The following is a 23,709-nucleotide window of genomic DNA, read 5'->3' as shown; positions in this document are numbered from 1 at the left end:
TTACAGGCTTTTAGCATCCTCTTCAGAAGTGATTTTATTCATAAAGATACTGAATCTAATTACTATTGATGTAGAAATGAGTTTCGACGGCGGTCTGAGTTTCGCAGTTCCCACTCTAAATGCACATACTGGCAATATTGTAAGGGCATGTATAAAAACGGTTTTACACCTAAATGTGGAGTTGAGTCTCTTGGGTAATTTTTTTGGGCTGTCTTTTCCAATGTCGGGTAGTTTTTGTTTCCCAGCCATTGGGTCTCAGCTGGTTCAATCTCTTTCACAGTTAAAACACCCCTCCACATCACAACAACCCAGGCGTTAATGTCCTCTTTAGGAGCGCATCACCAAATGAATGCATTTCTTCAGTGAAATTAAGTTTGTACATATTTTATTTTCATCTGTAATATTTAATGTACAGTAAATTCATTTACTTTACACAACGCAACATACAGGGATGAGATGTCGGTCAGCTAAATGCGCCAGTCAGCATTTTTGCATGATGAAATGCTGCTTGACTTTTCATAAAATAATCTGATTTTATTTGTTATAATACTAAATCTAATTACTTTGGGTGTTAGTTGTGTTTTCTGTGGTCTGAGGTTTGCAATTTCCCCGGCCAAACATCAGCCCAGCGCCAGCTCAGATTTCAGCAACACACCAGCATGAGAACCAGCGCCAGTTTGGCACTGATTACACAGTGGTTGGGCTCAGGTGCAGGACAAAACAGATGACGATATATGAAAAGAAAAAATAATCTCTGCACATTGAAGTTAAAGCTTCATACAATACATATATAGATATATATGTATTTATGAACAGCACAACGTTTTGACCAATGAGGTCTTCATCAGGCACAATTTGTGAAGTGTGTGTGGCGAGCACGACGAGGCCGAGGGCCGTGAGAGGATCGAGAGAGGACCAGGCCTGGACTATTTTATTTGATGTTTTGTTTTATTATGTGTGGCGGCAGTCGACCGCGAGGGACTTTCATTTTTTTATTTGTTTATTAAAATCTTTGGAATGAAATCTTTTCACAGAACGGATCTCGTGTGGCTACATACACAACTTTGTCAATGACTGTGTTGGGCTGCTTTGTATTTCGTTGTTTTTGTTTTTGTTTTGTGCTTTTTCTCTCTTCTCTATTGTATATGTGTGTCACCCACTACGTACCCTGTATATGTTACTGTTTTTTAAATTTGCAATAAAAAAAGTAAAAATATTTTGGATGTTTGCCGGTTCCCGTCTCCTCCTTCCCATAACAACGAACCTTGTTACAGTCGGATGCAACTCTTTATGGACACAGGTGATAGCATTAATAATATAATATAATACAATACAATACAATATAATATAATATAATATAATATAATATAATATAATATAATATAATATAATATAATATAATATAATATGGCAAGACGTTGAGCTGTTCACAAAGAAATTACATTATTTTCCTTTAAAAAAAATAAAAAAATAAAAAAAAAAGACCAACCCGACGTATTAGGTAGGAATAACCCACGGCTGGGTTTGTCCATGTTTGACCCAGCAGTTAAGTTGCAAAACAACCCAAATTTTACCCAATTTCTCCCAACGTATCTTAAGGCCGGGACACACCAAGCCATCGGTCGGCAGTCGGACCGTTTTTGAGCGTCGTTCGGCTTAGTTTTTTCGGTTTGTTCTGCAACGTTTGCTGTAGTCGGACGCCACCTGGGTGTTTTGGGCCGGTTCAGCATGTTGAATCTGCATCGGGCCGTCGGTGAGAGAGAACGCTATGATTGGCTGTTCAGCTCAGCGAACGAGCCCATGCACGAGAATAAAAGCGAAAGTGATGAATGCGAGCAAAGAAGTCAATGGTACAGACGGAAGCCTGTTATAATTTTACATCATCTTACCTGAGCATTCGAATGCATGAATATTTTCATAACAAAATGAGCCGACTGGAATGAAGAAAGTGATAAGCATGATTGATATTCAAATGGTAAGCAAGTGCCTAGTTCGCAATCCCTTTTTGAATGACGAAAACACACTGTTGATAACTGCTGATATAGACAGATATATACTTCCACACAGTGCTAGTTGACAGTCGGCATTAGTCCTGTTGGTGTGTTCAAGCGCAGTTTTTTTTATCCGAGACACAGCCAACATGAGGCAACAACACAGTCAGCTTAAATTGCCACTGGTTCTTTGACTTCGGCTTGGTGTGTCCTGGGCTTTAGTGTGTACTCATGCAAAATAAAGGAGGTATCACGTAAACAGTGGTTGTGTGGTGTATGTTCTAAACTGTTCGAGAATGTAAGTTAATCTGAAGATATTAACCTATACATGATGTAAAAAATAAGATAGCAATCTTGAAACTAAAACTAGTATGTAAGTGTTAAATGAACAACCTAATTTGGTGTGTTCTGTCCTATATTTAAACAGTGGAAGGGCTCAAATTAACCCAAATTCGGTTGTTTTTAACCCAGCATTTTGAAATTGTGGATGAAATATCCCTTTCATTTTAAACCCTATAACATATTACCACACCCACCTTCATAAACCAGCAACTTGATGAACAACAGTGGCTGAATCTGAAAGCGTACACACTAATGAACCTCCTGAAATTGATTTGGGGCAGCAGATTAGTCTAATGATCCACAAGAGAGAATATTTAAAGTGAATTTGTAATACTATTTTCTCTCTAAAAATGATATCAAAAGTTGAAGAAAGTGTTGAAAGACACACATTTAGACAAACTGACCACCAACCTCAACTTTAGATGCCATTGATCCGATTCATGAAATCAAACGCACAGGATGTGACACGATCATTGGATTCGGACGTTTCTAACTTCTTATGCTGCCTCAATTTTGAAGCTTTTGGATGGAGCCAGTGTTAACTACCCCAGTACGTGTGTGTTAGCCGCTCATAAAAGAGGCTGTTTACATATAAACAGTGTTGGGGAAAGTTACTTTGAAAAGTAATGCATTACAATATTGCGTTATTCCGTTCAAATGTAACTAATTTGCGTTACTTAGTTACTTTTTTTAGAAAAGTAATGCGTTACATTACTTTTGCGCTACTTTTCTTTTACCTGGGCTGGGCTTGTTTTTTTATAACAAAAAAGTTATATTTTTGGCCAAATGTAAAGACCCTTTCACACCAAAAATGAAATAATAAGCCTCAGGCTGAAGGAAATGCAGATTCACTCCTGGACAGAAGAGGGCGCCGCTCAAACAAACCTTTCAGCTGCTGTTCTGGATAACAGAAGAATAGGATGCAGGAGAAAAAAGATTAACACTTAATTTACCTATAAAAACAAAAATATCTTTAGTCATTTTTGCTTATGGTTTAACTGAATCATCAAAGGTCAGAAGCAAGTACATTGGTCAATAAAGTGAGATTAAATGCATACTAATGTATGTTTTATTGAACATATTTAGTTATTGGATGTTTGCATAGTATTCTGAGTCTGGATTTCACTGATTTTATTCGTTTTTATGAATATTTAATATTTTTTTGTGCAAGTGAAATGCACACATTTAGTCTAGAACTACAATAACCATCATGTTCACACACAGCGCCTCTTCACTTCGATGTCTCTCAACATGGGGACGGGAGAGCTGTCAGTGAATAAATGGGAAAACAAAGTAACTTATTTGAAAAAGTATCTCAGATATTTTGTTGTAAAATTTAAAAGTAATCCGTTACTTTACTAGTTACTTGAAAAAGTAATTTAATTACGTAACCAAAGTTACCTGTAATGAGTTACACACAACACTGCATATAAACATCTTTTTCTGACTGTATTTGGTTCAATAAACCTTGACTCGCATTATAAGAGGAAAGATCGTGTATTAAAGACTGACTGATTAATTAAAACCCATTAACAGCTGAGCCTCACATTACAATAAAGACGACACAAAACAACTCGGCAGGCATGACTAATCAATCTACTTAAACTCCAGACTTGGCCAATCAACGAGTCACCCTTGCCGATCTTGTGAATCTGAACATACCTCGCAGCTCAAGCATGACCACACGGCTGTCATTATGATTGACACACTGATGACTGTAATTGAAGGAGACCCACAGTAAAGTCTAAGCCACGGCCAGCATGTCCTCTAGTTCGGTGAGGAGGTTGTTGAGCACTTTCCTGTCAAAATCAAGCCTAGCCTGTTTGCTAAAGCGAGTCTTTGTGAGCCTCTTTGCTTTGGACTCCTATTGGTGAAGAGTTTTAATAAGCCTAGCAGGTTTGGATGGACATTATGTCTTCAGTAGAGATGTCAAAAGCTCTGGTTCTTTGGTGTCAAGTCAATGAAAAAAAGCATGGTTGAGTCACACTTGGTTTTGTATATGGACGTCAAGACATGCATGACATAAATGTCTGTATGTATATGAATTCAAAATTTAACTTTTGTTAATTGTTGTTAAATTGTATAAGTTTCTTAATTTAAATTAATTAGACATGCTTTTCGATGACTAACATTTAATCATTGCAATGGGAGAAAAAAATATGGAATCCAGAATAATTAAAACAGAAAAAACTGCATTTAAGAAAAAATAAAAAAGATTTCATAGGCCCCTTTCTGTACTGGTTTATCATTTTAACTGCAGGGTTCCTACACAAAAGTCCATACTTTTCCAGTCTCAAATTTCCAGACCTCATTTCAAATGATTTTTCAGACCATGTTAAACATTAATGGTTCGCACAGCATTATTTTCGGTAAAAATCATCTGTAAATATTTTTATTTTCTCTGTTTTTCATTGGTTTTCTCAAAGTAATAACATGCGCCTGCATGATGAGAAGAAGCCTAAAAAGCTTTATAACCTGCATATATTCACATCTGAAACGACTACTGTAAATGCGGTTTGATGTTGCATGATCACGCAACAAAGGTTTGTTTATTCATAAACTGAAAACAGCATAGACTGAAATATTGATTCTTGGGATTTAAGAATTGATATTTGTTCATTAAAATAAGAATAGATTAAAATCGAGACATTTACATTTTTAACCCAGCCTGTGCGATACATTTATCTGTAGAAATTCTTAATTTTATATTTTAGAAAACTGAATAGGGGAATAGTCTGGAAAAACAATTTTTCCACACAATTCCAGACCTCAAATCAAATTCCATACTCTTCCACACTTTTGGTATATTGCAACGGGTATATTGTCCACCAGTGCAAGGTGTTTTGGGTTGATATGTATCCAGTTGGCTTAATGCCAATATTTTTGTCTGATACGATAGTCTTAAACGATTTTGACTTCTAAATTCTTGTCGTGTCTCGGACAAGAAACATGTCAGACTACACGTTGCTTCATGACCAATCATCGCTTGCCATCTTTAGCGACATGCGTGATGTCATCGAGAAGGCGGAACTGGCGACTGACTTCTGGAAACAACAGCGTAAACACACCTTTATATTTCTATTCATTCATGGCGAGTCCGCATCGTCAACTTCATCTTTGCACCGACAGAAAACACCAGTTTATTAATAAACAATTAAATGTCTCCTTGCTATTTTTTACACATTCATAATCATTACTTTTGCCGGTTCTTTGTGGCAAGCTTTATGCGTGCGCTCATGCGCTTGAGTGCGGCTATATAACGCTCATTATCCTGTATAGCCTATTTAAGTAATTAAATCAATATAAAAGGGGCGATTTGTCCACTAATGGCTTAAATGAACAACTACTAGTAGACTAGAAAACAACTTTAGACGGAGGCAGCCCTTATTCCACATATTTTCGAACCAGCAGGGCATTCTGGGTTGAGCGCGCGACCCTGAGCGGATGAGCGAGTGGAGGAATATTCAGAAATGCGCTCTCTCTCTCCGCTCACATGCTCTGGCCGGATGATCACTAATGCAGGGATAAATAGACCTGTCTTGCCAAATAGATTTCTCTTCTTTTCTTTATTTAACAGATTGCAAAGTGGCACTTTTATTTCTTTACTATTGTTGAACTTGATACAAATTTTGACACAACTGCGCTTTTATTTTCTCTATTTTTGAATTCCATGCAAGTTGTGACACAGCTGCACTTTTATTTTCTTTATTTTTGAACTTGCTGTTATTTGATGTAGATTGTTAGTTTGTATTTAGATTCATCTTGTTACTATACTGATCAATGTTCCCTCTAATTTTTTTTCTTGCTGAGCAAAACTTTTTTCTATTGGGCGGACATATTTGGCCACCGGAGCAAAGATATTCGTTATACCTGACCTGTACAGCATACGTAGAAACACAATGGTTTCAACATTCAGTTGTAACTTTTAACTTGAATGTGGCATTTCTATTTTATTTGACCCTTGATGTAACTTATTGGTATTAAATCATATTTTTGAAAAACAAGCAGTTAATTAAGAAGTCACTAAATGAAGCACATTTTGGGTTACCTGATATTTTTTTCACAGTGCTGTAACTGTCCAGTCTTTACCAAGAAATCCTATGAAAAATAATTTACAAAATCTTCTGCGGGACAGTTCAATTCTTTACAATAATAGAATATAGTATGAAAGAAAAGTAAGCTGTTACACTGAGATTGTTTGGGAAAAACATAAAGTGTTTTTGTACAGTCAAGCATTAAACCATCAAAGTTAAATGATTCTTTATTCTTATGAATTTCCAATATTTTATTTAGCAGGGGGTTTCAAAGTTTTAAATGGCAATGAGCCCATGAGATTCTTTATTTAGGCTTATAATATAATAAAATATAGGCCTAATATAATATAATATAAAAAAAAACGAATTGAAGTATTTGAAGTGTTATAACATATCAGTTTAAATGCTTCAATTTGTTTGCATATTATATTATTATAATGTATAAGAAACTGAAGCATTTAAATAGATCGAATAGCTAAATATTTTCAAGAAAAGTGAATATGTGAACTCTTTTATAGTAATCTAACCATGCCTGAACCTTATTTCTACCACTTTAATCAAACCACTCTTCTTTAAAACATTATGATGTGATTTTATTTCACATGTCTGCGTTTCTCGTTGCCTCTCGTATTGAGCTATTTGGTCCGCACGCAAGACTCACTGCCAATCACACGTGCTCACATCATTCTCTTTCTATGAAACCTGTAAACTGCATTCACCAGTTTTCACTCTATAGCGGTTGACCAGAGCACTGAAATTATTTCTCACTTAAACTATAATCAAATGGATTTCCCCACACATTTCGCGTCAGTCCTCTGCGTGGCATTTTAATCTTTTCTGCGCGGCCGCGGCTTCAGAAGTGCGCGGCCTCAGCATCAGAAGAGCGCGGCAGCTTAGAGGGAACATTGATACTGATACTACTTGTTACTTCAATAAATTGGAACACTTTAAGCTTGTTGCGTATTTCATTAGCATTGTGTTGGGGATGGGGGCAGGTGGGGCTTGAAAATTCCCCCTGGTCCAAAGTGGGGAATGACCGAAAAGGTTTGAGAACCGCTGGACTAGAGTATTGTTTTCATAGCTCTATGAACCTTAAAAAAAATTCACCCCCCTCACAGTACTCATGAAAGGCAAAATTAGCTATATAGACCAAAACCACTTTTCGTACCAGGCTGTAAACATGTTTTTTTTCTGCTGTAAAGTTGGCCATTTTAACATGGGGGTTTATGGGATTGACTCTCTTTTAGAGCCTTTCTCCAGTGGCCAGTCGATGAATTGCAGTTTAAGTCACTTCCGTGTTGGATTCAAGAGAGAGAACCAAAGGTTGCCAATTGTCAGGACCGTAAACAAAAAAACAAAAAACTTGCTGCTGCAAAAGCATCACATGCTGCACCTGACACCATTTGGAGGAGATTTTAGGCATAATGTCATCAGTCAGTATGAAGAGGAGAAATGGTAGTTGTGAAGAGCTCATGGAGTGTGAACACAAGCACTGATAAATGTCAACAGCTGTAAATAAACCACCACTGACCTCGTCCAGCTCCGAGATGAGCACGGGTTTCTCCTCAAAGCCGATGGGCATGGGATCGTTGGGGGGGATCTGAACCTCCTCATACATCTTATTATTCTCTCTTCTGATCCCCTCGGGCAGCAGCATCTGCCGGCACAGCAGAGAGGACATGATTACACAGAAACACATACAATTAAACCTTCATCATGCATTAGCTCACGGCCACAGTCACAAACTAAACGTTGAGGGCTGTGGCCACCAGTGTGCTTTATTACCGCTGAAATTAACTGAACACACAGTGCTTCAGTGATATGAAATATCATAACGCAAGCATCACTTCTTTGCACATTTGAATGCAGTGGGTTGAGCTAGGCTTGCTATATTCTCTTATGGAAATCATTATAGAATTAGGAGAATAAATATCTAATTTTAGCACGCTGCATTTCCTCCAGCTCCTATAATTACAACTCATTTTCACCAATCTGAGAGCATATGCCGAACTAATGAATGTGTCATAATCAGCTGTTGATCACAGTAGACAGCATCATGCATCATCATATCTGGCAATGCTACTCATGTTAGTCGCATATTGTTGTTCTAAACACACAGCCAGAGCCAAAATCATTAGGAAAATCATTGTTTTGTCATTGTAAGCATTCAAATAGTGCTTATTATTATTATTATTAGGAAGCAACTTCACATACTTGATATTCTCCTGGACAAATCTTTAGCACGTAACTCATCACTACAATTATTACAGAGATTTCAAGCCCTATTTTATACCTCATTCATTGAAAGTGCCACCCATGTAGCGTGACGGCACACTACGTTTATTGTAGATCTGATCCTTGCGCGGATATTTAGACTAAGCTTAAGACCTCCAATACACACTCAATTGACATCAAGTTGGGCTTACATTCAAATCCTTTCAGGTATTGAGTTTAAAAACCTTTAAAGTCGCTGTACACACAATTTTCCACACAGTAGAGCTGTTCTGGATACATTTGAGAATCACGATTTTTTGGTTTCAAACCGAGATCACGATTCTCCCACGATTCTGAACAGACAACTAAACATAATAACGTGTCATTTACTAGAGGTTCTGACAAAATGATCATTGCCGCAGTCTATTTAAGATGTTTAATGAATATAAATATTTTTTTTTTATTTTTTAAATGGTTTGAATGAATGATTCAACGACTCACTCATAAATACTTCATTGTGTCATTATCTACTGGATGAATCAGCGTTTTTAAACTAATCTCTTGAATGAATGATTCAATGAAAAATAACTTGTCGCCAACTGGTGGCGTAACAATGCAATCATTATTTGAAGCGCCATGTTACTTTCAACAAGCGATTTGCTCTATTTTGATCGCTTCCGTAGACTATGAACTATAAACTTTTATCCCAGGTCATAATATGAATATTTTTAACACAGAAATAATGATACTGTGTGGTTGAAAAGACTGTTTGTGAAGCAAACACAGATCTGAAGTAATGATTTATACAGGTTTAATAGACATTGCTGAATCGTAGTCATTTAGGAATGAGATCTCGTGGAAGTTTGAATCGAGATGGCGATCTTTTAGTGATTAATCGTGCAGCTCTACCACACAGTGAGCAACCACACATGCGCACTAGAAAGCACTGGCCCTAAAGCACCTGCCCCCCCCCCCCCCCCCCCTCAATGAAAAACACCACGCCAACATGAATTCATTTCAATCGCAGGAAGAAGGCCTGCAGCAGGAATTTTAATTAAGACATCATAAAAACTGGATTAAAAACAAAGGCTCTGGGTAATCTAGTGTGTGATAATGTGATATAATTGAACAGATTGGCATGATGTGGAGTAAACAAAGCACTGGGGAGAGATTTGGTATTTAAGAGTGGAGATTTATTTCTCCTCTGTGTCCTTACACACGAGTCAGATTAGCGGTGGGCTTTTACCTTGGATCCTCCGACGAATGCAGAGGTCTTGATGGCTTCAGCGTAAGAATCATAAACGTGAGGGTAACGGACGCGCTCGTAATCTCGGTGCCGTCCTAACACCGGGGAATAGCGTGCTGTCAGCAAGGCCTGCTCCCTAGACACAAATGCAGAGATGACATCAACACACAATCGAGACTCATCAAACGCAGAGCAGCATTTCGTCTCACCTAACACAGGAAAATATGAGAGAAGATGTTTTTGATAATAAGTTCCAAGCCATTTAATATAGTCATCTATCATTGAAATATCTGCAACAAATCATATTAAACCCTTATAAAAAGACTTTTATAGACATGTTTAACATTTACATAAATCTAAAACGGCATGCGTATGGCTCATGGGACGCTTTGTACATACTGAAGGCAAAATGCAGAAAGCTTTCTCAAAATGGCAAGCTCCAATTTGATTGGTTGACTTGGTTGAGTAAGGGTGCACAGATGAGCACTTGGGATTATAATATCATATTATATAATAAAAATATAATATATTTTTACTATACATAAATGTAAGCAGTTAATGTGAGCAAAACAGTAATTTGGACTAAATTAATAATTACTTTATTTCATGCTTATTTATGCATTTATTTCTAGATACTAATAACTCAGTTACTAATAACTAAAATAAATATTTAGACATGTTGGTAACAGAGATAAAATAGATTTTGTTTAAATAATGCAGCTAAAACAATATTTTGTTTGACCTCCAAACATTTTCGACCTTTCACCTTTAAGCACCTCCTTTCACTGACACTTTGCAACAAATTAAAGGGGGGTTCAAGCCGTATTTTACACCTCATTCATGCACAGCACCACCTATGTTTCATTCACTTCCATTCACACACATTTAAATACAGGAGAGAGCGTACAATTTGTTTCTTTCATTGGGTACCAAAATTCATATTTGGTCAACTCTGTCTAAATCTGATATGGCAAAAAGACTTTTGGCCAATAGAGAATATCAATTTTGGCTTAAACCAAGTTTGAAATAATTTATACTAGCACATGTTCTGAACGTGCATGAGAGGGAATATCCTCCACACCAGCAGGTGGCAGTAGTCTCTATGTGTCATTCAAAAAGGGAAACCGGAAGAATCAGAAGAGCTTTTATTGTTTGCCTGCTTTTGCCACTTCCATTTTTTAATCTTACGCAAAGTTGAGCAGCCAATCAGAGTGACCTCTCTCAGTGACGTTCTCCATCACAGATTCAACATGCTAAAATCAGCTAAAAACACAACGAATGTGGTCTGACTCCTGCCAACGGTGCGGGACAACACTGTAACAAACTTGGCTTGCAACTGAAGTAAACCACTAGTCACTTAAAAGTTCAGGGCACTCACAAGGCATTAATGAATAAGGGAAAAAAACTATCAATACTTGAAATCAGACAAAGATAGGCATAAAGCAGGTTAACCAACAAAGTATATTGATAACTCAATAGTCAAATCAGAAAAATTAACACTTATCCGAGAGTCCTTGATCAAATAGTCCATGCGTGAATCCTTAGTCCTTGAGCCCAAAAAAATTTAATCAAAATGTCCAGGAAAAATGGTAATAATCTTCCAAACGTGATGAAATAGCAAAAATAGCAAATCTTCTCTTGAACCAAGATGGGTAATTAATACATAAACGACTTCAAAGGAGAAGGCTAAAAAACACCAATCTGTCTGGTTCAAACAGGATAACCTAACATGCCAAATCCTGGCTTGGCCTTTTCTACTAAAGAAGGCCTTCCTCTTCCAAGGTGCTCTCCTGTCAAAATAAAAGTCCATTTTGCCAAATACAGGATGTTTCTGCACCAAACATAAAAGTCCCACACACAAAGAGAACAGAGAAATTCAACTAGGGCCTGAAACCAATTGAATTATACCTATACTTATTTTACAACACCACAAAAATAGGCCGACAACTATGGCCAGATGATAGGGTACGCATTCAATAAACGTGATGTAAGTTTTCATTTTCCTTCAGTACTACGTCTGGGATTGTGCTGTAGTCTTTGGTTTTCTCTGGTAAATTTTTTTACCGGGCGAATCAGCGAACAGAGCTGAGAATGATGACGTTGATGTCGTGTGTTATTTTGAGTTGTAGTTCAGTAATGGCAGCGGAGAAAGATGCGAGCGAAGCCATTCGGTCCGTTGTGGCGACGCTGCCGGATATCAAGAAGATAAAGCCGGAGCAAGTACAATCTTCGCTTAGTTTTGTGGGTGGCCATGATGTTGTGGCCCTCCTCCCCACGGGGTTCGACATGACATATGTCACGACCAAACGTTAGCGGTTGGTTATGGCAGATCCAGAGTGACTCTGGGCAGATCCAATAGTTTTAGACTTCAATAGAGTACCCGCCTACAAGGAAGTTAACGCTTGTCAATGGAGCGGTGCCAAGTTACACATGCGCATTGATTTTTTTGTTTGCATTAACTAGTTGTTCCATAAGGTGGCAACACTGGTCCAGGCCTTTGTCTCATAGTTGCATAGTACAAAAGCATAAGCTCTGGAGAGAAATAGTGATAAATGAAGAGAAATAAACTTTGGGTTTAAGAACAAACGTCCCGACAGAACCTGATCTGAGTGTATTCAGCTCTGCTATCAGATCCGCACAAGCGTTCAGGTCATGAAACACGTGACAGTGATCGGCCGTTCACAGAGACCCAGAAGCTTTTCTTGAGCTCTCAGGATTATATCTCAGAGTTTAAAATGACACAACTGATTGCCTGGCTCAAGTGCTCTGCTGTAAGTCAGTCGTTAAGACAATCGTTAGTGTCCTCACACTGTTTGAGAGAGACACCGGTGTCTCCTAACACACCAAAGACAATCCTTCAGCATACACACTGATACGGCTCCACTGAAGCCTCATTCAAGCTTTATGTGCTAATTTATATACAATAATGATAAAAATGGTTCAAAGTCCCCCTGTGGTCAATAATTGTATCCACTAAATTATAAAATTACATATTTAAATGTTTTTCCTTGAAAAAATGGTCCCACTTTATATTAAGTGACTTTAAGTACTATGTATCGAAAAATAAGTACAATGTACTTATTGTGTTGATGTTGTATTGTAAAACACTTTTGCTGCTATTGAGGAGTGATACGGGTAAGGTTAGGGTCAGGTGTGTGTGATACGGGTAAGGTTAGGGTCAGGTGTGTGTGATACGGGTAAGGTTAGGGTCAGGTGTGTGTGATACGGGTAAGGTTAGGGTCAGGTGTGTGTGATACGGGTAAGGTTAGGGTCAGGTGTGTGTGATACGGGTAAGGTTAGGGTCAGGTGTGTGTGATACGGGTAAGGTTAGGGTCAGGTGTGTGTGATAAGGGTAAGGTTAGGGTCAGATGTGTGTGATACGGGTAAGGTTAGGGTCAGGTGTGTGTGATACGGGTAAGGTTAGGGTCAGGTGTGTGTGATAAGGGTAAGGTTAGGGTCAGGTGTGTGTGATACGGGTAAGGTTAGGGTCAGGTGTGTGTGATACGGGTAAGGTTTGGGTCAGGTGTGTGTGATAAGGGTAAGGTTAGGGTCAGGTGTGTGTGATAAGGGTAAGGTTAGGGTCAGGTGTGTGTGATATGGGTAAGGTTAGGGTCAGGTGTGTGTGATACGGGTAAGGTTTGGGTAAGGTGTGTGTGATAAGGGTAAGGTTAGGGTCAGGTGTGTGTGATAAGGGTAAGGTTAGGGTCAGGTGTGTGTGATACGGGTAAGGTTAGGGTCAGGTGTGTGTGATAAGGGTAAGGTTAGGGTCAGGTGTGTGTGATACGGGTAAGGTTAGGGTCAGGTGTGTGTGATACGGGTAAGGTTAGGGTCAGGTGTGTGTGATATGGGTAAGGTTAGGGTCAGGTGTGTGTGATAAGGGTAAGGTTAGGGTCAGGTGTGTGTGATACGGGTAAGGTTAGGGTCAGGTGTGTGTGATCGGGTGAGGTTAGGGTCAGGTGTGGTCGTATGGGTAAGGTTAGGGTCAGGTGTGTGTAATATGGGTAAGGTTAGGGTCAGGTGTGTGTGTGTGATACGGGTAAGGTTAGGGTCAGGTGTGTGTGTGTGATACGGGTAAGGTTAGGGTCAGGTGTGTGTGGTACGGGTAAGGTTAGGGTCAGGTGTGTGTGATACGGGTAAGGTTAGGGTCAGGTGTGTGTGTGTGATATGGGTAAGGTTAGGGTCAGGTGTGGTCGTATGGGTAAGGTTAGGGTCAGGTGTGTGTGATACGGGTAAGGTTAGGGTCAGGTGTGTGTGTGTGATACGGGTAAGGTTAGGGTCAGGTGTGTGTGTGTGATACGGGTAAGGTTAGGGTCAGGTGTGTGTGGTACGGGTAAGGTTAGGGTCAGGTGTGTGTGATACGGGTAAAGTTAGGGTCAGGTGTGTGTGATACGGGTAAGGTTAGGGTCAGGTGTGTGTGATACGGGTAAAGTTAGGGTCAGGTGTGGTGGTATGGGTTGGTATAAGGTTGGGTTAAGGTCTAAGGGAAGGGTCAACTGTGTATTTACAAATGTAATTACATAAATGAATTACGGCTGTAATTACATGCTGCTATTTTTAAAATATAAGTACAATGTAAAAACATGTATGGACACAATACAAGTCCATTGTATCAAATTATTAATTTCAATGTAAGTACATAGTACTTAAAGCCACTTAATATAAAGTGGGACCAAAAACATTCTTCATGCCTTAAAATAGCTTGAATGTAACTCGACACTCTTGTCTCAATTAGTATATGTGGTTCTACGAATATGCAAATGAGCCCCGCCTCCACTCACTCACTCAGCTCAGAGATCCACTCGTTGACGATGACACATTGATCTGATTGGTTACAAGGTAGTTTGTGACGTCGGAAACACCAGCGATTTCAAACCGTGTTTTTGAGACGGTCTTTGGTTCACTGCAGTTTTATGGAGAAAATACTCAGCAATGGTGTCGACTTATGAATTTACACATGGTTTGTCTTAAAGCATATTAAAAACACCACATAGACATATAAACAACATTAAAAGCTGGATTTTCACCACAGGGGGACTATAAGCATATTAGATGCTTCACAACAATATTTGTTTTCAGACAAATATTTTTAATATCTTTTGCTTTAGTCTGTCAAAAAGAAATGTCAATTTCAATTTTCCAAACATTCCCTTTGTAAACATTTTTATAATCCAATGAGATTTCTGCATGAATAACAGAAAGTCCTACAACAGAAAGTATGACAGATCGTATCCCACTATTAGCGAGTGATTGCATGAAGAGACGGAGGCAACTGAGATAAATCAACATTAAAAAATCCATAGAAAAACTGCACTTGACTCCTCCAAGATGCTTGGAACAACTTTAAGTGAACCTTGATAAATAAAAACTATCAGAGGGTTTATACCTACTCAGGGACGCTTGCTGTTCTCGTCTTTTTTAGGACTTGCCGGGACTTTTATCCGCACACACACTCCTAAATACATTTTTTCAGGTGTATTTTTAATGAGTGAATGATGTAAAGTGACGAGTCCTGATATTTAGTTAGTTTAGTATTTTAGTTATGTTTTTCAGTAGAAAACTATTTTAAAATGATGATCATGATTATGTTTCCAAATAAAATGATAATTATCGAGTGGATATTTGTGGGAATATCAACATTAAATTGTAATATCTAAAGATTTGAGCATGCAGAACTGTTACCTTTCTGAGGGCATAATTATCCCCACATATACTAATAATTATTAAATATAGATTGACACTCAAAGCTCTTCTTAGTCCAATAACGTGCTTAAAATGCTAGAAAGGAGACATCTGTGTGGTGCGTTCAGCAGTCTCGGTATGACACATGAGCGTTTCTCATCAATCCCATTGAAAGAGTTATTTTTGTTGGGTTGTTGTCTTGCAGTGGGATGATTGAAAGGCTGAGGAGACGTGTGAGGTATTAACACCTCATCTCTAATCTCTCTCCTCACGCTCTGCCTCATTTGGACGGCAGCATTTTTAATTAAACAGATCATTGCTCTTTTTATCCTGTGAAATTAAACATTAAGAGAAAATCCCTTCTGCAAAAGCTCCAGATTTATCAAGCTCTCTCTCTCTCTCTCTCTCTCTCTCTCTCTCTCTCTCTCTCTCTCTATTTCAATAGGCCACACTCTGATATGAAGAGAGGTGCTTCTTCCCATAATGAAAGAGAAAGAGAGAAAGAGAGAAAGAGAGAGAGAGAGAGAAAGAGAGAGAGAGAGAGAGAGAGAGAGACACTCACCTCTGCAATCTCAGCTCCATGGGGTCAAAATGGAAAGTGTTTTCACAGGATTCCCCTTCATCTCCTCGTTTCTCGCGTTTCCTCTCCTTCTTCTCCTCTTTCCTGTAAATCTTCATCATCTGCTTCTCCTGCTCGGACTGGATGGTCACCTGGCAGCCGTATATGGGCTTGCTGGATTCATCTCTCACCACTTTATGCTTTCCTAAAGAAAAACAGGACAAAAAAATGTATAATAATAATTATTATTATTATATAAAATAAAATATACAGGGATACCGTATAAAACATTAATATAACTATTGCATCAATGTTGTCTTGATATTTGAAGGCTTACTACAGTAAGAATTATGACAATGTTAACTTTATGATGTTTATATTGTAATATGTTTAAGATGGTCGTAGGAGGGCATATTGTATATGTATTTCTCATCTGTGTGAATGAGCAGCTGGAAGTAAAGACATTTCAAAATAAAAGTCCCGCTGTACTTCAGGCTTTTTGATAATTAAAAGGTCCCGCATTTTGCAGAACATATTTTCTTTTTTCTGGTTGTTATTGGTATTTAATTAAATTTTTAAAATATAAATAATTTCATAATTTTAAATAAATACAGTTTATTAAGTCAGAAATATTTAAAAATGTAGTGTACTTATTTTTATTCGAACAAATTAAATTTTGGTAGTAAATGTCTCCTTTAGACAATACCAGCTTTATGTTCATATTTGCTAAAACAACAAGAAGTTAGAGAAATAGAGCTGGGGACAGGCCAAAAAAAGCAATATTAATTAATTTATCTAATGATTATTGGTGAATTTTCACTGGAAAAACAATAATAAAAAAATTGTTGGAAATATTATAGTTTTTGAGATCAAGATAATTCTTATTGGTTGTGAATGTATCATGTCACGCAGCAGTTTTGCGTTCAGTATCAACAAATTACTTGTGTTGGAAAGACACAGTCTTTAATGGCATATTGATGAATTTTTCAAAGATTTTAAATGTGGCTTGTCAAATCAGAAAGTAAAGCCTGAAGAACAATTTATTTTATCACAGTGTTTCCCCTACAATGTATTCAGCAGCGGCGCAGCGCCGCCGCTGGATTTTCAGCGCCGCTGTAAAATCTTTCCATGATCAGTAATATCACGACATTCTCTTCATTCACGTACACACCTAAAAACACTGAGACATGACGACCGGCGGCGCTGCATGCGGTGGCTCTGAATCCACTTGTAAACAAGGAGGAAAGAGCCACATATGGAAATATTTTCGATTAGGCTAATGTCACGTTGCCATAAGGGGCCGTTCACATAGCGCGTTTTTTGCGCGTGCAAATTCATTATTTCAAATGCGGCCGGGGCGCTCGTTTTTTCAAGCGCACCTCTGTTCATGGTTGCATAGCAACGACAGACGCCACGGGAGAGCAAGCGCTTGTGGAAAGGAGAAAGCGGTACGAACTGCGCTCTCCATGAAGACGAGGAAGTATCACCTACTGCTCATAGTCCTTGATAGTTAACGTTAAATCATATTTAATTTTTCAGATGAGTCTACTAAACTTGTTGGTGTCCTTCAGAAATCATTCTAATATGATATGTTATGCTCTTTTCTTTTTTTTCAAAGATTCTTTGATTAAAGAAAAGTTAAAAAGAACATCATGTAATAATATTTCACAATATTAGGCTACTGTTTTTTCTGTTTTTTTTTTTTAATTAAATAAATGCAGGCTAGATGAGCATAAGACTTCTTGCAAAAACAAAAAATACCCCCACAATCATTCAATTACCAAAGAGCCTTAGAGATCATCTATAAAAAGCCCAGAAAAATTAAGTGCTCACAGATTGGGTGTGGCCTTTCCCATTAACAAAACATTTTCAATAAATTGTAAATAATCTTTTTCTGGGTTGTGCCGTTTCATTTTTCCCCTAAACAATTTCTACCAAGCTGAAAATGAACACAAAAGAAAACATGAACAATCCTGTCTAAAATTATAAAATGAAGGTTTCTGTTTGTGACTGCAGTTCAAGGTACGTGCTGCAATAATCATGCCTTGAATTAGTTGATGGTATGTCATATTTGTTTTTCTTAAAATTTCCATTTCTATCCACAAAACTTGCCAGAAGTCGTGGTTTAAGGGTTTTTTTAAAAAAAAATCTTCCAGGGTGCATGACCCCGGACCCCACCACACGCGGCTTGGTAACAACCTCGGGCACATAACAGCACCGCTGCTGGAAACATTTCTAGGGGAAACACTGTATCAAGTAAAATAAAATTGAAAAAAAATAGGTTCATTCTGCTCAAGAGAGATTAGAAATTATGAGATTAAATCCCAATTACTGTATTCTATTGACAGCCATAGGTTTACGTTTCTCTTCAGGCATATTTTTTTAGAAGTATTATCTAATAGTTGGCAGAAAACCATACAGTGTGAACTTAATAGAAAGTAAAACATTTCCGCCACTATTTTTTGCCGTATAAATGGGACTTATACTGTATATATACACGCACACAAAGACTTTTTGGCATCAAAAAGTTTGAAAGTGAAACTTTCAAAGTGAAAGCTGTGCAACAAAAACCTGTCTCAGCCAGCTGTGACTGCTCAAATAATTAAGTCATCCAGTCTGACAAAAAATGACTAGACAAAACTAAACTAAAATTCGACCCTTAAAATCATTAACTTGCAGGATTATGTTGAAGCATCTAAAGGCATTTCGGCCCATTCATCTATACAAAACTATTTCAGCTCATGTCTTGTAAGACTAAGTGCCGCCAGCGTAGTAAAGGCTAGGGTTTAATATTAACCCTATCAGAGGGTTAAAGTGCTATCAGACTGCCTCTGTCTGCAGGACAACAGCTCAATAAAAAGCCCAATAGCTCTTGAAAGCAGATGAGATGGGATGATTGCATCGGGGCACGGGCTGATTGTCTGAATGATCTCTTCTTTATCTCTTCTAAAGGCTCACCCACAGCAAACTCTTCTGCTCCCTCTATTCATCTGTCTTTCACAACACGTCCTTCAGTCCAGCCTGAACACCACACTAAACCAGCCCTCCATCAGCACAGCTCAAAGATGGACGCTTCATCCAAACATGAACAATTCCACCAACACTTACACACCTTTTCAGTGGAGGTGTTTGGAAGAATGCATGAGCTATAAGAATAACAGCAGAGAGTTTGACTGGGTGGCATATTTGAATGTATATTTTTAAGAGGACCAATTATGCTTTTTGAAATGTTCAAATTTCTTTATTGTCTAAAGCATTCCCTATATCAGTGTCCGTGTATATCAGTCTCGAGTTTTCTTCCGGGAACAAACACGTCACAATATTCCTCATTATAATAATTCATACGCAGAATAAAGGGGCGGGGCCTGGTTGAGTTAGTTAGTAGTGTGTTAAACTGGCGGTTATGGTAATGGGCGGGACACTTCACAAACACACTTGAAGCGCTCGACCAATCACAACACACTGATCCAGCCGACCAATCAGAGCACAGTGTGCTTTTCAGAAGGAGGGGCTCCATAGAGACAGGAAGTAAACAGAGCGTTACTGACAGACTGGGAAGAGAGGAGCCGCAACAATGGAGAATATGGGGGAATAATGCGTTTTAGACATTGTTCTTCATGTTTATGTTCTAGTAGACCCCAACAACAAAAGCAAAACTTTGTAAAAGGGTACAAAAATCACAAGCTGACAACTATACTCTATATTATAATATATTATAATAGCTATATTAAACTATACAGTGCAAGACAGCTTTGTTGATTGATGTATTTATTTATGTTTAAGTCATGATGTGGAACATTTGGTGAAGCAGATGTTTTGCACTGATGCCAGACTTATTTACTGCTTATGAATAATCTTAAAAAAATAAAAAAATATTTGCTAAAATACCTTTATTTAAAACGAGTTCACCGCATTAAACAACAAAAAAGCATCACTACAGAGGTGTATGTGATATATAAAAAAAAACATGATTTAAAGGGGTCATGAAACATGACAAGTCATTTTATATTTTCTCGAGGTTAGTTTATAAAGTTTACAACGTGTTTTTTTATTTTTTCACAAAAAACGGTCCAATATTTCTTTAAAAAAAAAATCCTCCTTTTCTGTAAAACTGAAATGGCCACAGCAGCCCAGCTTCTATGAAGGAGCATCTGAAAAGAAAAAAACGGCTCTGGGCTCTCTCAAAATGACGATACAGCAGTGCAAGTACTTGGACTATTACGGTGATTTTTCTACACAGTACCATAATACGATTGTCAGTCCCATATTTTTTTGGCATGCGGCTCAAACGTGATTTCTGCAGCCGGTTACAAAGCATTTAACGCTGTTGTTGGTTATTTAAAATATCTAATGGATGAACTCACCCACTGAAACACTCATTTATTTATTTATGCGCTGTCAATCGTTGAAAAACTTCACCGTTGTATGGACACCGACATGTTTGATACTGTCCCAATTGTTATTTAGTTAGTTAGCTAGCTACTTTAATCTCCTGAATGAACAAAACATCTTAGGATTCACACTTGTAAGCAACTGCTGCTGTAAATCCCCAAAAGTGACTGTGAACGCACCCTTATTAAACACCTTTCCTAATTAGGCCTAGACTGCATAAACCTTATGTTTTGTGATAAATAATATCATTAGGTAAAAAAGTTCATAGTTGGTTAATTCACAAATAAATAAAAACTATTGTAACTAATTAAGGATTAATTGACTGTTCAGAAAATAAACAAATCGATTAACCGAGAAAAAAGAACCATTTGATTAATCAAAAAAAATCAATATATTAATCGATTGAAAAAATAATCGCTAGTTCCAGCCCTATTTTAAACAGGAGAGTTAGTTTTGAGTTCTGAAACTTGCCGTATGTTTTATTGTAGAGTAACATCTTATGTGTAAATATATCAAGAACATTTTGATTCTCCATACATAGATACATTGATGTTTGTCAAGGTTTCTTGCACTAAAAACATATAACCAATATAACCAGTTAGTTTAAAAGCATTTTCCAATCTCTCTGATCTTTAAACAGGACAGCTTTGTATATTGTGACAGATTCATAAAGCATTGCAACCTGAAATGTCAACACTCAAGTCACTAAGATAAGACTGAAATGATCATGGATTTTACAATACTTATTTAATTAGAATTCATTAGGATATTCAGAGCAGATCAGGATATTACACTGAACAAAATTATAAATGCAACACTTTTGTTTTTGCCCCCAGTTTTCATGAGCTGAACTCAAAGATCTAAGACTTTTTCTATGTACACAAAAGGCCTATTTCTCTCAAAAAAATTCACAAATGTGTGTTAGTTCACTGAATCTGTGTTAGTAGCACTTCTCCTTTCCCGAGATAATCCATCCACCTCACAGGTGTGGCATATCAAGATGCTGATTAGACAGAATGATTATTGCACAGGTGTGCCTTATGCTGGCCACAAGAAAAGGCCACTTTTATTAAAAAAAAACAACAACTATTTTTGGACTGGTAAGAAAGTTTTGAGTACTGAAAGTTACAGCATGTTGTGACAGTCTGAGATATTTTTTCAAAAATCTTTTCAAAAGATCACTTTAAGCAATCGCAGACGCACTTTTCGATATGCTCCAATATATTACATTTGTTTTTAACAAAAGATTTACCAGCAAAGCAGTCTGAGAGGAGCGATACATGAAAGACACAGACATGGTGCAAAGATTGAATCTCCTTGCCACTTGAACTTGATGCCAGTGAGTCTGTGAAAGGCAAGACTTGCCAACATGACACCTTTGTGTGCAAAAGAGCCGGAGATGGAGCTGTCTGAATGCAAGCTCAGTTTTCAAACAGGTCATTACAACCAGCCTGATCTAATCACACATATCCTCTTAATGACGGTGTTAATTATGCAACGCGTCTGTTTTAATTGCCATCTAAAGCTCACTGCTGGATAGTCTGGTGTCTCTATCCTGTTCAATGGCCTTCACACTGTTCTACAAAACTGACCAGTTGAGTAGTACATGCTAAGTTTATTACTTTCTGCAGACTTTTTCAGGGGTTTCAGGAGAGAATTAATCTCCAAACATCAGTATATAACAGGATTAGATTGGGTGTGAAATTATCCAGGCTTGCAGGTGCTAAAAACACTCAGTTTCCACTTAACTGGAAAAAAGAATAACATGGGCATCAGCTCTACGATTTAAGGGTACAGCCTGAAATGAAAAATAAATAAATAAAACATGTTCATAAAATCTTAAGGCTGAACTATTTTACACAATGTTAGTACTGCTACAACTACTGTACAAATACATATCTATGGTTAGAAACAAAAGATGATGACTAATGGGCAAAACACCAGAATCTCAAGCTGTCTGTAACGTAATAGTCAAAACTGTTGAAAGTCCCCTTGTAGTTAATTGTATCCCTTAAAACTCATCTTTGATCGCCAAAATACCATATTAAAATGTTTTTTCCTGAAAAAAAAAATTCATACCTTAAAATAGTTTGATTGTAACTCCACACTCTTGCCTCATTTAGTATACGCGGTTCTATGAATATGCAAATGAGCCCCGCCTCCACTCACTTGCTCAGCTCAGCGATCCACTCGTTGACGATCACACGTTGATCTGATTGGTTACAAGGTAGTTTGTGACGTCAGAAACACCAGCGATTTCAAAGCGTGTTTTTGAGACTGTCTTTGGTTCACTGCAGTTTTAAGGAGAAAATACTCAGCAATGCTGTCGACTTATGAATTTACACATGTCTAAAAGGATATTGAAAACACCAGAAAGACATATTATAAGCTTGATTTTCACCACAGGGGGACACAAAATGCATTAACAAAATTGAAAAAGAAAAAAGTGTAAACATAAAATAAGTAAATAAAAGTAAATATCTGGTATATACAGTGGATAGTATAAGTGAACACACCCATGCTAAAGTTGACTAAAAAGAGGAATAAAAAATCATCTGTTGGAAATTCCTAGAGATGCCTAGAGACAGACAGTGGGGCTCGACAGCCTTAGTCAAACGGGTCGGCGCGTATGGTTGGGTTGCGGAGAGATTGTGAGATTGTGGTTGGGTCTCAGCAGCAGGAGGGATGTAGAGGTCAGTAAGCAGGGCTGAGTTGAGTGGGGGACGGAGGGGGGTGACTGTGGGACGCAAGAATCACTGTCTTCATGTTTTTTATCATTTACGCCCGTGTTATGGAAATCATTATGAACAGCAGCTACGCTAATTATTTTCCCTTTTTGCTTTTCTGCTGTTATCTCGGGACGCGAGTCCCGAGAAAAACGGCGTTCGTCAGCTCCAGTTTGTATCCAGCCTTTCACGGAGACTTCAGATACCCCAATCACAAAGCCTGTGAAGAGACGACTCAACACCGGCGATATGGACCCTCTATGGTGGACGGCACTGATCCTCAACAACTCGTCTCAACACCGGCGTGATTACTTGGACTTCCAAAAGATGGAAATGGATAAATATTCTAAATGTTCCGATCCAATCTGACTTGTAATGCTGCCCGAATCATAAATCATGCACTGTTCCTTCGTTGGCCAGAGGAGAACTGGCCCTCCGACTGAGTCTGGTTTCTCCCAAGGTTTTTTTCTCCATTCTGTCACCTGATGGAGTTTTGGTTCCTTGCCACTGTTGCCTTGGCTTTTGG

General features: G+C 37.9%; 1 protein-coding gene across 1 annotated transcript in view; it reads right to left on the bottom strand.

The window, feature by feature from the left end:
* ascc3 (activating signal cointegrator 1 complex subunit 3) overlaps positions 1-23,709 on the bottom strand; it is a 255,180-nt gene that overhangs the window by 186,142 nt on the left and 45,329 nt on the right. Inside the window, exons 6-8 of the mRNA XM_077206021.1 lie at positions 16,069-16,270; positions 9,828-9,963; positions 7,899-8,024 (exon numbers count right to left, since the gene is read on the bottom strand). Of these exons, the coding sequence (XP_077062136.1) occupies positions 7,899-8,024; positions 9,828-9,963; positions 16,069-16,270 (464 nt within the window). The remainder of the gene's footprint in view (positions 1-7,898; positions 8,025-9,827; positions 9,964-16,068; positions 16,271-23,709) is intronic.

The sequence above is a fragment of the Siphateles boraxobius genome, unplaced genomic scaffold (genome assembly GCF_051911475.1).
Source record: "Siphateles boraxobius isolate OS27281-9 unplaced genomic scaffold, OSU_SipBor_1 12, whole genome shotgun sequence".
Taxonomy (NCBI): Eukaryota; Metazoa; Chordata; class Actinopteri; order Cypriniformes; family Leuciscidae; genus Siphateles; species Siphateles boraxobius.
Note: the sequence above shows the minus strand (reverse complement) of the source record. Positions and strands in the feature narration are given on the sequence as shown.